The sequence below is a fragment of the Pipistrellus hanaki genome (genome assembly GCF_964339955.1).
Source record: "Pipistrellus hanaki genome assembly, chromosome: 12".
Lineage (NCBI taxonomy): Eukaryota > Metazoa > Chordata > Mammalia > Chiroptera > Vespertilionidae > Pipistrellus > Pipistrellus hanaki.
The window spans coordinates 54,202,772-54,216,320 of NC_140514.1; the positions used below are offsets into that span (position 1 = coordinate 54,202,772).

At 52.3% G+C, this 13,549-nt stretch overlaps 1 protein-coding gene across 9 annotated transcripts in view; it reads right to left on the reverse strand.

The window, feature by feature from the left end:
• Positions 1–13,549, reverse strand: part of INPP4A (inositol polyphosphate-4-phosphatase type I A) — a 109,764-nt gene that overhangs the window by 12,471 nt on the left and 83,744 nt on the right. For 7 of the 9 annotated variants that reach the window (XM_084900338.1, XM_084900334.1, XM_084900337.1 and 4 more), the window contains 6 exons: positions 11,216–11,248; positions 8,403–8,575; positions 7,400–7,523; positions 6,339–6,465; positions 2,396–2,536; positions 720–817 (listed from right to left, as the gene is read on the reverse strand). In XM_084900338.1, the coding sequence (XP_084756464.1) occupies positions 720–817; positions 2,396–2,536; positions 6,339–6,465; positions 7,400–7,523; positions 8,403–8,575; positions 11,216–11,248 (696 nt within the window). The remainder of the gene's footprint in view (positions 1–719; positions 818–2,395; positions 2,537–6,338; positions 6,466–7,399; positions 7,524–8,402; positions 8,576–11,215; positions 11,249–13,549) is intronic. The other 2 variants (XM_084900339.1, XM_084900336.1) reach the window with 1 other exon arrangement.

The window sequence follows — 13,549 nt, forward strand, 5'->3', positions numbered from 1 at the left end:
CTGGACTGGCCCAGGCAGGGTCACCCCTCCAGCCCCTCCCTCTGCCAAATGGCATCTCCAGGTGCTTCCGGAACTCAGACCAAAGACCAGTCAGACTGCCCCCTCCCCTGATAACCTTGGGACGTTCAGACGGGGTCATCAGAGAAAAAGAGGGCTCTCCAGGTCATGGCTAAGGAAAACAGCATGGTACCTAAACCCCCAAATCAAAACCAAATACGTGCAATTCTGGGTCTGGCAGCACATCTAGTGTCCAGCACAAAACCGCCCCCTGGTGGGCACAGGGCCTATGCTAGTTATCCCACATCCTGGTCTGTGCCCAGCACCGGGCTGCCAGAGGCCCCCTGGGAGGCTCATGCCCCTCCTTGGCCTTGTCACCGGGCCACCTTAACGCCTCCTGGGGCTTCGCATCACTGGAAACTGGCCGCCCCAAATGTCAGCACAGAACTCCCCCTCCTGCCACAGTGCTGTGAGTGACAGACTGTGGTAAAGCCCAGTGTGACTCGGACGGGGGGCGGAGGGGACGGGGGGGTCAGAAAGGGACCCTGAGCCTGCGCAGTCCTCGGGGTGGGGGCGGGCAGCCTGAGTGGGGGAAGGGATGCCGCGGGGCAGGGGCAGGGGCAGGGCGGGCAGCACAGGGAGGCCAGGAAGCAGCCGTGGCAGGAAGCGCACCCGGAGGACATAGACAATCGGTGGGCCCACCCACCGGGGGCAATACTTACAGTCCTCAGGCAGCACCTCCTTAAACTGCTCGAAGTAGGAGTTCAACCGCACCAGACTCTCCATGTTGATAACTTCTTGCAAGGACGTGTCGCCAAACCTTCGGGGGTCACAGAGGCTGTTAGTGGCTGATGCTGCTCTCCTCCTGCCCAGCCCTATGCGTTCCAGCTAACGCTGCACACATTCACCGCGCACGCCCCACTCTGAGACTCGCTCCCAGGCGTGAGGCTGTCTCCTCTGCCTTGGTGACAAGTTCAAACACATTTCAGCAGGAGCCCCGCACACTGGTTACAGACGTGCAGGAGGCTATGAGAACTCCAGGAGTACAGTCCCCGCTGCGTCCCCCGGGCGGTACACCCAAACCCCACAGTGCTGGCCGGCGGGAGTCCCGTCCTCCCACCCCCCAAGGACTCAGGAGAGGGGCCAGCAGGGGGCGGCGGCTGGGGAGTGAGGACGGGTCCTGCACTTGGTGTGAAAGTGCGCGCTGTCTCCGAGTGACCACGCTCGGCTGGATTGTGTGGAGACCACTCTCTCGCCATGCGGTCACCCACCCACCATGCAGGCAGCCAAGGCGTGCCCGAGGCGCAAGGGCGAGGCAGAGGAGATGCCACGGGAAGGTGCAAAGTGGACAGGCCAGCAGCAAACTCCAAGGCGGAGGCCAGGCCCGCTCCACCCTTCCTCTGAGGGGTCTCCTGCACAGCAGCCTCTGCGTGGCCCAGGTCCTTGCTCAGAGGCAGGGCCCTCCTGTGGGTCCCCCACAGCCTGTCCGCCTGAGGACCACGGCGGCTTCCCCTCTGCGCCTGCAGCTGGGCTTGTCTATGAGCTGAGGGGAGTGTCCCAGGAGCCTGGCCTCACCCACCGTCCGTCCTCCACCAGCCCGCTCACTGCGATGGAGACGCCCGGCTGTCACTGTCCCGCTGCCCCTCTCTCTCACACTGGCCTCTACCACAGTCACACGGCTGAAAGCTCCATCCACACGCCTGTCTGCCTCGGGCTTGACTCTTTCCAACAACCTCTGCAGCACATGTCCCTAACGTCATCCAGGACACGTCAGCCAGAAAGTCATAGCCTTAAAAGGTACTGACTGTGTCCTCCTTATGTTCTTCCATGTCTCCCCAGCCACACCACATGTGCCAGATGGGATGCCCGCACACCGAGGGGTCGATAGACCGTGACCACTGGTTTAAAGGCCCAGTAGGAATATGGCTGATCATCCTGGAGACCAGATGCCCTTCACCGAGAGTTAAGAGACCTTTTCATTGTAAAGTATACACATCACATGATGGGACAGAAAGCAGGAAAGATTTTCACGTACCAGTGAAATGTGATGACAGGCTACACACACCCAACCCCTCCTCCTCTGCAGCACATACACGTGCACACACTGCCGCCCGGCAGGTGACCCTCCGCATGCACACAGGCCCCTCTAACTCGCCACTGCCCGTCTTCCCGGGACCTAGAAGTTCCTCCCTGCCTGCCTCGCTCAGGCTTCTGGGCCTGGGATGCCAGGTCTCTCCTCTGGCTCTTCATTTGACCAAAGGAAGGCAGCTAATGCCGCTCCTGGGGCCAAAGGAAGGAAGGAGGATAAAGTCCACCCAGCATCTGGAGGCTGAGAAGGGCTTGTCCTTTTCCTGTCCTCTCCATGTCTGCCCAGCCCTCCGTCTGGCTGCACACGCACCTCTCGGCCAGCGTCTGCTGCTCGTTGATGCCCACGTTGAAGAGGACCGGCTGCACCCGAAGCAGCATGCCGCTCTGGATCTCCCGGGGCAGGGTGTCAAACAGGGGGGCCGGCAGAGGGATCCGCACGTTAAACCCGTCACTAGGAAATGGGAGCGGAGGGGTTAGGCTTGTGATGGGAGAGACGGGAGAGGAGGCATGGGAGACAAGGAGGACGAAGCTCTCTGCAACACGGAGTATGGGCTGGCCATCTGGCTCAGTGACTCCCAAACTGCTGGTGTGAACCTCCAGAGGATGAAATTAACGTAGAGGGCTCTAAGCATTTTTTAAAAGTATATGTCTCTATTGATTTTAGAAAGAGGGGTAGGGAGAGGGAGAGAGAGAGAAACATGGATGTGCGAAGGAAACATCAATCCGTTGCCTTCCACACATGCCCCTAATGGGGATCTAACCTGCAACCTGAGTAAGTGCCCTGACCGGGAATCTACCCAACAACCTTTTGGTGCACAGAACAACATTCACCCAACTGAGCTACACCAGTTGAAGCTGTGATAAGCACTTTTACCTGAATGAAACAATAAAACAAAAGTTAAGACTGCATGGCAGGGACATAGGCCAAGATGGCAGTGTAGGTAAATGAAGAACTTGCATCCTCTTGCAACCATATCAGAATTACACCTGAACTACAGAACAACCGTCATTCAGAACCACCTGAAACCTGGCTCAATGGAAGTCCTACAACTAGGAATTGAAGAAGCTACATCAAGACTGGTCCAAGGGGCAGAGACATGGACTGGGCTGGTCCCACACCCACATGTGGCATACAATAATCAGGAGGGATATTATCTCAGCTGTGGAGGTCCTCCCTGTGGAGTGAGGCACCATATCTGAGTCTCCACCAACCTGGTTATGGCTACTTACCCTGCCCTGGTGATTCCCTGAGACCCCACCCCCACCCTACTTGCAGGCCCACACAAGCTGCTTCCAATGGCTTTCCATAAAACTGGCCTATGTTGCCTCATGCTTCAGACTTTCCTAAAATTTCTCAAACAAGCAGCATCTGGCCTCTATGTACCCTGTACCTCTTGCTAAGTGGCCCCAGTCCAGGCACTAGTGGTAGCAAGCCTTAATTCACAGCTTGGCCTCTTCTGGGCACCTCCAAGCCCAGTACAAATAGCACCTATCCGCAGATCATTCTGAAGCTTATGCTGAATGACCAAAGGCAGAGCCCACCTTTTGGGAGGCCCCGAGACAATACACCCAGTTTTTGGCATGCCAATTACAGTTTCAGACCATGTCAATTACAATGTGGACACCTCCACAAGCAACACACTGAAGGGGCAGACATGGAGGGAAAGAAAGCCCCACTGAAGCAAGTCCTGCTCCATTGGAATATCTCCTGTACAGCAGCTCTTCTACTGTAGTCACAGCTGGTCCTCACAGCCAATTGGCCTTGGAGGTCAATCCCCCCCAGTGATGCCAACAGCAATCAAGGCTCAACTACAGCAAGATTGTGCACATAGCCCACACCTGGAATTCCTGCCTCAAATGACTGGAGAGGCTGTGCCACTGGGCCCTACAGGACACCTAATACACAAGGCCACTCTACCAAGTCCAGGAGACAGAGAAGCTTTACCTAACACATTAAAACAAGCATAGGGAAGCACTGGAAGCAGCTGGCCTTGGTTCACAGCTTGGCCTCCTCTGGGCACCTCTAAGCCCAGCACAAGTGGCAGACATCTGCAGATCACTTTGTGGCCCCGGGAAGAACAGCAGCACCTGAACTTGGCCTGCACCTCCCAGGAAGCCCAACAAGGGACAATGGACCCAGTGGACATCTTCAGACCACACTGAAGCACCTCCACAAACAACACACTCAAGGGGTGGACTGCGCGGGCACCAGAGCCCCACTGAAGTAAGTCCTGCTCTGTGGGGTAGGCCCTACACAGCTGATCCTCCACAGTGGTCGGAGGTTGGTAGTTGGTAGTTGGTGGTTGCAGCCAGTCCTTGAAGCTGATCAGGTGGGAGCAAATCCCTCCCATTGACTTATCAACAGCAATCAAGGCTCAACTACAAGAGGAAGCTGCACACACCTCAAGTGCCCAGCTTAGGTGATCAGGGAGGCTGTAACACTGGACGCGATAGGACACCTATTATATTAGACCACTCTACCAAGCCTAGGAGACATAGTAGCTCTACCTAATACACAGAAACAAACTCAAGGAGGTTGCCAAAATGAGACAAAGAAACATGTCCCAAATGAAAGAACAGAATTCCAGAAAAAGAACTAAACAAAATGAAGATAAGCAATCTACTAGAGTCAGAGTTCCAAATACTGGTTATAAGGATGCTCAAGGAACTTAATGAGAACCTCAATAGCATATAAAAGGACCAGTCAGAAATGAAGGCAACATTACCTGAAATAAAGAATAATTTATAGGGAATTAATAGTAGATAGATGAAGTTGAGAATAAAATCAGTGATTTGGAATATAAGGAAGCAAAAAACATCCAATGAGAAGAGTAAAAAGAAAAAAGAATAAAAAAATGAAGACAGTATAAGGAGCCTCTGGGACAACTTCAAGGGAACAAACATTCGTATCAGGAGGTGCTACAAGGATAAGAGAGAGAGCAAGGAATTGAAAATCTATCTGAAAAAATAATGACAGAAGAATTCCCTAACTTGGTGAAGAAATCAGACATACAAATCCAAGAAACTCAGAGAGTCTCACACAAGATGAACCCAAAGGGGCTCACACCAAGACACATCATAATTATAATGCAAAAGGTTAAAGACAGAGAGATTCTTAAAAGCAGCAAGAGAAAAGCAGTTAGTTACCTATTAGGCAGCTCCCATAATACTGTCAGCTGATTTCTCAACAGAAACTTTGCAGGCCAGAAGGGATTGGCAATAAATATTCAAAGTGATGTAAAGCAACCACAACCTAAAACCAAGATTACTCTACCCAGCAAAGCTCTTTTAGAATCAATGGACAGATAAAGAACTTTCCAGACAAGAAAAAACTAAAGGAGTTCATCACCATCAAATCAGTATTATATGAAACTAGAGGCCCAGTGCATGAAATTCATGCACAGGGTTGGGGGGGTGGGGGGGGGGCGGGCCTCAGACCGGCCTGCAGCCTCTTGTGATCTGGGGCCCCTCAGGGGATGTCTGACTGCTTGTTTAGGGCCTATCCTAAACCGGCTGTAAGACATCCCTCTCACAATCCAGGACCACTGACACCTAACTGCTCATCCGCCTGCCTGCCTATCACCCCTAACCACTCTGCCTGCCTGCCTGATTGCCCTTAACTGCTCGCCTGCCTGCCCGCCCGACTGCCCCAACCACTTCTGCCTCCACCCCCGCCATTGTGGCTTCATTAAGAAGGACATCCAGAAGGTTGTTTGGCTGTCCGGTCTAATTAGCATATTTTGCTTTTATTATTATAGATGTTAATGGGTCTTCTTTAAGAAGAAGAAAAAAAAGGATAAAAAATGAAAAAAGGCAATAAACAACTGAATGTAAAAAAAAAAAAAAAAAAAAAAAAAAAAGCAAAAGAAATGAACACACAGAAGAGAAGAGAAGCAGACTTGCATAGAGAACATGTTGACAGCTGCCAGGTGGGAGGATGTGAAAAAAGATGGGATTAAGATGGATTAACTAGTAGTTATAGAATTGTCATGGAGGTGTAACATACAGCATAGGGACTGTAATCAGTACTAGTCTAATAACTATGTATGGTGTCAGATGGGTGCAGGATTTATTGGGATGGTCATTTAGTAAGTTATATAATGTCTAATCACTGGGGTGGACACCTGTAACTAATATAACAATGCATGTCAAATGTAATTGAAAAAAAATTTAAATGATTTCAAAAAAAAGAGCACATGGGAAGTAATAAAGTTAAGACACTGCTAGTTCTAAGAATTTAAAAATACTTCTACCGATTTCCTGTGATGACAGGCAGCATGTCAGTCGATGCGTTGGAAGTGGCCTGTGTAACTTTGAAGGTCACGTTCCTCAAGTCCATGATTCCAAGGCTCATGTCCTCCAGCATGGCCAGCTCCTCACCTGGATGCAAAGGAGGGAAGGAGGGCTGTCAGATGGAGGGGACCTGCACTCTCCCAGGCCTCAGCCCGGTCACAGGGTGAGGCACAAATGGAAGATGACAGAATAAGGTGTTGTGACGAGTGTGAATGTGAGTGTGAGTGAGAGTGTGGGCAGAGCCTTTCCCAGCCTCTTCACCAGGCAATTTGCTTTTTCTCCCCAAGTAGATACTGCTATGAATCCAACAAATACTCTTTAAATTATTCATTTTTATCTTCTCCGAAGAAATAAGTAAAAATGGAGGTATGGAGAAAAGAGCCTTTTTAGAGGGCAATTGGGAAATAACTATGGAATTTAAAAATATTCCTACTCTTTTAAAAAAAAATACTTTTTTTTTTTTTATTATTTTTAGAGAAAGAGGGAGAGAGAAAGAAAAAGAGAAAAACATCAATGTGAGAGTGAAACATCCACTGCTTCCTGTACACCCTCTACCGGTCTCAAGCCTGCAACCTGCCCTTTGGTACAGAGGATGACACCCAACGGCCTGAGCCACGTGAGCAGCCAGTTCCCCACACAGACACTCTCCTTCTAATGCTTCATGGGCCGCAGAAACGGGCCCACAAGTGCACAGATGTACGTGCAAAGATACATGCCAACACTGTTTCCACAGGAGGGGTTCAGAAACGGCCTCAACATCCTACAGGAAGTTGGTGCTTAAATAATCATCATCCATCCTCAACTAGAAAGATCTCCCAGATGTTAACGACCACCATACAAGCTGGGGTTGGGGTCACTAAATCGGACTTCATCTGGCTCTGTGTTTAGAGTTTGGTGAGGCTGGATTTATGTGAATCAGCCTGTGTTACAGTGTAATCAGAAAAATATGCAGCAAGAAAGCACGGATCACCGGTGCTCACACTCCCACGGGCCCTGGTCCCACCGCGGGCCTCAGCCTCACCGTAGGTGCTCAGCAGGCTCTCGAACTGGGCGAGCAGCCCGATGGTGTAGAGCTGCCGCAGGAAGCCGTCGTCGTGCAGGCAGTTCCTCAGCTTGATGATGAAGCCGCAGATGAGAGCTGTCAGCTGTGGGACAGACACCGCTCACCACCGGCAGCGCCCTGGCCGAGCGCTTCTGCTCCTCGCTCTAACCAAGCGCAGCAGCGCCCTCTGCCTGCGGGTCCGGGGCCCCAGGAAGGGCAGGCCACGCGGCAGGCTCACTACTCTGCTGCTCCCAAAGGCAAGTTTGGTTTTGGCTCAGCCTCTGGCCTGGCCTGCCAGCAGTTACTCCTGGGCTAGAACCTCCTGGAAGCCGAGAACTAATTCCCTACAGTGAAAGGGCCTATTTACTCCCAGATCCAGGCCAGCTCTGGCCAGAACTGAGGTGACCACAACAAGGAGCAGCAGTGAGAAAGGACTCGGCCGCTCTGCACGTCTCCTCCGAGGGAGACGCCACGGGAGAAACGGGCCTGCGGGATGGGTGAGGACAGGCAGAACCACCCGTCTCTGCAGACTCTTCCCTTTGCCACCTGATGACTGACATTGACAACAGCTGTGACTTTCATTTAGCTCTTCCTTCTATGAGGACAACAGAAATCGCTGGAACAGTGGTGCGCAGGCTGCAGAGCTGAGCGCCTGCTGTTTTGTAAACAGAAAAACAGATTGCCCTGACAGCCAACAGCTGTCCCCCTGTTGAAACCCTTAGTGGGGAAAAGGCGGGAAAGAGGCCTGAGCCTCTGGCAAGCCGCCACACCCTGGCGCGGGGCAGGAGGAGCAGGTGAGTGCATTCCCTCAGGGCCCTTCTTCAGGGAGAAGCTAGTCTGGACTCGGACCCTCTCCTCCACACAGAGAGCTGGAGGGTTCCTGTGGCCTCCGTGTTACGTAAATGTAAAAGCACCGGGCAGGGACCCTCGGCCACCGTGGCTTCTCCGGGCAGAGGAAAGGTCTGGAGCCTGCTCTGCTTACGGTTTGGCAGAAGACGGCGTCGCGGCGGTGCTGCAGGCTCAGGTAGGCGGCGATGGTGGGCGCGCTGTCCTGCATGAGCAGGAAGACCATGGCCTTCTTGGCTTTGTCGCTCATCATGGCCACACAGTCTGTGAGTGTGGTCAGCAGCGGGTAAAGCGCCTCACTCCACTCACCTGTCACAGGAGACCGCGTTTGAGAAGGAAGACTGAAGAAGGAAGCTCGGGGAGTCTAACAGGGTGCCTGTCCCTAACCTGTACTGCCCTCCCCACTCCACTCCCACCCCTTCTGCACCTAACTCCGCCTGGCCCACGCTCTGCCCCAATCGGTGCCAAGTTCTGCCTGGATCTGTCCGGGTCGCTAACCTCCCAGCCTGAAGCTTTCCAGTGAGCTCAAATGCCAGCCCTCCTCTGGACCCTGGCACATGCCTGGTCTCCCAAACCTACGGGGGCTCAACAAATACCCAAGACTATTCTTTTTGAGAAAAACAGCCGGAGAAGACCCTGCAAGTCATGACTGAGGAAGAAAATTATTCTGTCTGTAGAGGCCAAGCCCCTCTGGTCCTCGACCCAAGGGCACCCAGGACAGTGACCTGCTCCCTGCTTCTTGACTCAGGCCCTGAGGACAAGGACACCATCCTGGTCCAGCCTCCAGCAGCTGTGCTAGCCGCTCCCTTCCCATATCCGAGGAAAGATGGTCCACTCAGCTTCCTGTGTTCTCGGCTCAGACATCCCTTCCTTCTGCACTCTCCCTTCCCCACCCCAGCCTTCCTGCCTGGATGCATCTATTTCTAGTTTAGAGGTTTTTAGGACTCTAAGGAAGCTTTGACCCTGAACCAAAACAACTTTTTAAAAATAGAACCCCAGGGGAGAAAACAAAAATGGAAGGAATTTGGGGCTTTGGCTCTTTCTCTTTCCTATTTAGAGGGCATTTAAAAGGGCAGAGATACCCTCATCAGTTCCATTTTTAATGGATCACCAAACGCAGAAACAGGCACTTAATACCAGCACTGGGCGTGCCCAGCACACACGCAGCCGCGGCAGTGGGACAAAGCTGGGCAGCATGCCTCGCGGCTGGGGTGTCAGCCGCAGAATGCCCACAGGTGCCCCGCCCTCCGGGAAGGCCCTGGCACGTGAGCAGTGCATCTGCCTGGGGTGAGCTCCGTCTCAGATAAACAGCAGGAAGGCCTGGCCCTGGCTCTGCTCTCCAGACTCTGTGTTCAGCACTTTGCTGAAAAAGAAATTAGGAAGTGCCTAAACCTGCAAAAAGACCTCCCTACGCTCAGTGCTCGGTGAACATGGGTTTCTGAAGATGTAGCTATTCAAAACTTGGCCATGACCTCACTGCATGTGTAGGCCCACTGTAATGGAAAAAGCTGGCTTAAATTTAGAAAGTCTACGCAGAATGGTCTTAGCCCATAAATCATGGTGACAAAGAGCACTTGACCAACGAGGGGAAACGTGTCCTGGGCCGGCTGCACCGAGCCAGGGACCCGTGACCGCTCAGCCGAGGGGGTCCTTCCTGGTAAGATGGGAGCCTGGAACTAAATATCACTGAGCCTCTTCCTCTAAAACCCTCACAGTCCACGGTTTGTTTCTTTGAATTCTGTTAAATGCATGTCAATTTTCCGCAATGATTAAAAAAAGCTGATGGCAACAAGTTTTAGTGCCCAAATAGTTTGGAAAAAGGTGGTGTTATGAAGACTATTCAGGAAGAAATAAGTCCTTTTAGAGAAGGGGTGTCGAACTCAATCAGAGAAGGGGCCAAAATCTAAAATCCAGCCTAAATCGCGGGCCGAATGGTTTACTGAACAGTCATAAACTGACAATGTCATAAACTGACAGCGGAGTGCAATGATGACAGCGCGGTGCGGGCCACATTGCAAGGCCTGGCGGGCTGGATTTGGCCCGCGGGCCTTGTGTTTGACACATGTGTTAGAGCATATGCTACCAATTTTACTTTCTTTTCACTTAATATGCATATACATATGCAATTAATATGCAAATTATGGCCATTTTAACCTGAAAAATGCTCAAAATATATCAGTGGTCCTATCTGATTAAGCAAGCCCACTCCATGCAGCAGTTTTTTACTTTGCCTACTTCTCATTCAAAAAAAAAAAAAAAAAATCCGAAGAATAACTCAGCTTTGCTACCTTATTAAAATACACTGACAAAATTGGAGCTATAAGCATGGTTAGCAGACATGCGGAGCGTGTGCAGGAGAGGGTGCAGATTGGGCCTGAGCCCCCGCTGCTGTGCATGGCCTGCTGAGCGCTTCACCTACACCCACCTCCTCACCCACCCCACCGCCGGGTGATGGACTGGGGAGGAAACGGGCTCAGCGGGCTGAGGGAGACATAAGGGAGCACCTGCCACCTGCACACGCGTCTGACAACTCCTCATGGTTTCTATGACATCAAGAGCTTCCGAGTAGGGGTTTGGTGTCACAACCTTTGGGACTACTTATTACTCCACACTCCCTCAGGTGACGCTAAATCCCGGCGAAATCAAAGCAGGTCTCCTTTACCGACGTGCACCTCGCTCTGAGGCAGGTGGCCTGCTGCAGGAAGCCCAATGTCCCTCGGCAGTAATCCTCTGACACAGTACAGGATGGGAAAGAGGAAAAATGCACATGGTGGCCGGCTGCAGGCCAGTCCCCAGCCTGATGGGTCCCTCACCGAGCCTCAGAAAGCTGCTACAGCCTCACAATGAGAAACTCCCAAATAGCAATGTTGTAACTCTGGGAGCACATACTGCAAATGCCAGCTGAGTCTGAGAGCCATCTGTGTGCGACCCTGGGGCGGAACCACGTACCTGGGCTGGATTCTTCAGGAGGGGGGCTGCAATCTGCACAGAAACGGAGGGCAACACGGATGAATAAGAGCAGCACACAGTTCAAGCACCAAACTCAACGCTTGCAGCAACTGCTTCCACAGCTTGCCGTAAGGTGGCTACCCGGACAGCGAAGAGGGGGGCGGCCTGCCTCTTCCCCAATAAGTCACATGGACAAGCTCCGGCCACTCCACGGCAGCCGAGCCCCTCGGTGGTCAACACAGCCCGGCTCACAGGCATAAACATTCATGCTGCTAATACGCCAACATAGAATGCTTTTTGGGGTGAGCACGCTTACATGTTACAATGTGATGGCGTGCCCACGTCCGTCACATTGCATGTGATGGAGCCCCTGTTGGCTCAGGCATCTGGAAGCAAACTTGAAATGAGAGAGACTGACCAGTCAGCCACCAGAGGTCCCGCCGCGGAGCACTGCCCGCTGATGGGCGGCACGGGCTGCAGACTGCCCGCTGAGCCCACAGGCAGGACCCAGGGAGAAAGGCAGGACACCGGGACCCTCTCTGTCACTCTTTGATATGCAAACCAAATACACAACTTCATGATTAGGGGGAAGTCTAGAATTAGAATAGCCCTCCAGGTCCCTCAAAAAGTAACAATTTTGAAGTTTCTTGCTAACTGGGTGTGCCACCTAAAAGAAAACTAGAAATCGTTTGGAATAAAAGTTTATTTTATTTTGCTGCCTAAACTTTTTAGTTCAAAGAATGCCTCCAGGATATAGAAATAGATCATTTCAGATCCCCAAGAATGGCTGGGACCGGCTACGGGGAGATTCAGAACCTGTGAAACTGTCCAAAAGCCGTGACATGGGATCCTCCCCGTCTTGTCACCTTTGCTGATGATTTCTTTCTCTGGGCAAAGGGGACAGAATAGAGCAAAGCCCCGGGCCTCTGGGAGCCGGCCTTTGGACTCACTGCTGGAGCCACCTCCCTGCAGACTGAGGGACGCCTGCCCGGCGTGGAGATGAGCACAGCGACTCCTCCACCTCAGCCTGGCGGATGAGCACGGCCAGGCCTGGAGGAAAACAGATCTCTGCCTTCCCAGGTCTCGGGGCTGAATAGGAGGCCTGGGAGCCTGTTTGTGAGCCGTGGTGACCGCAGACCGCTGGCTGGGGCCACTCCTGAGAAGGTGGGGTTAAACCGGCTGGGCGAAGGCTCTTCAAGGGGAGAGGGAGTGGTCCCCTGGGGTACTCTGGGACCGGCTGCTTGTCATAGGTCATGGTCACTATGGACTTTCTCTCATTTTAACACATAATTTCAGGCACACAAACCTGAGTACAACCCACAGACCTCCGCTTATGGACAACCTGGTCCTGGTTTGAATGACTTTTGGGGGAATGAGGAAAGCAAGAGTGTTTGTGTAAAGGTAATGGAAGTCACAAATCCTGGCATGGGGGTTCGGGGGGTCACTTGTAGGGAAAACGGGGAGAAGAGAGAGGCTTGTGGAGCCTGCAGTGGGTCCCGAGGAACTTCCCCCCGCCCACCAGGCCAGGCTCTGCTCATCTGCAGGGGGGGGAGCTAAGAGGCAGGCAGCTCCTCGGTAAAAGATGGGAAAGGAGGACCCGGGAAGGGCAGAGAATGGGAACAGAAAGTAACGATGCCTTTCCAGGAGCAGGGAGTTTGTGGGCAGTAAGTACGCAGGTGTGACTCAGGCCACACACCCGCCCCAGGAGCACCCTGGTCTCAGGAGTCACGCCAGGGCCCCGCTTTGCCCCGGGGACAGGAGGGGAGTAAAACACGGGCCCCGAGGTCTGTTTCTCTCTGATCCCCCTGCTCCTGCTGCGGTCCGAGGCGCGGCCCGGCCCGCGCTGGGTGTCCGGGCTAAGGGTCGGGGCAGTTCCCTCCGAGGCGGTGGTCCACGCGTCCCTGCGAGCGCTGGTGGCAGCTAGCCTCCCTCAGTGCCTCACATTCCCACCACACACCGCTCATTCGTGTGGCACACACAGTCACAAGTCCAGTCCTAAACATGCTCATTTAAATCACTTTAAAGTTGCATTTAAATTTGCCTACATTTGAACAAACACAGGTTGTATCTAGAAAAAAATTACGACATTTAAGTTATGAGTGGAACAGTCAATCTTATTAAATAAACTATCTCCTGCATTTTAAAAATCCAATAAATTACTTTTTTTATCTGCAGAAAAAATTTAAAGCACAAACAAGACAATATCAAAGAGAAATGAGCAGTGAGTTTTCAGTCATATTTTAAAGAAACACAACTTACATTAAAAAATGAGAACACACAGACAAAAAGCTCCATGAACTGAGCTGTGAACCTCACAGATGGAAGCATGGAGGA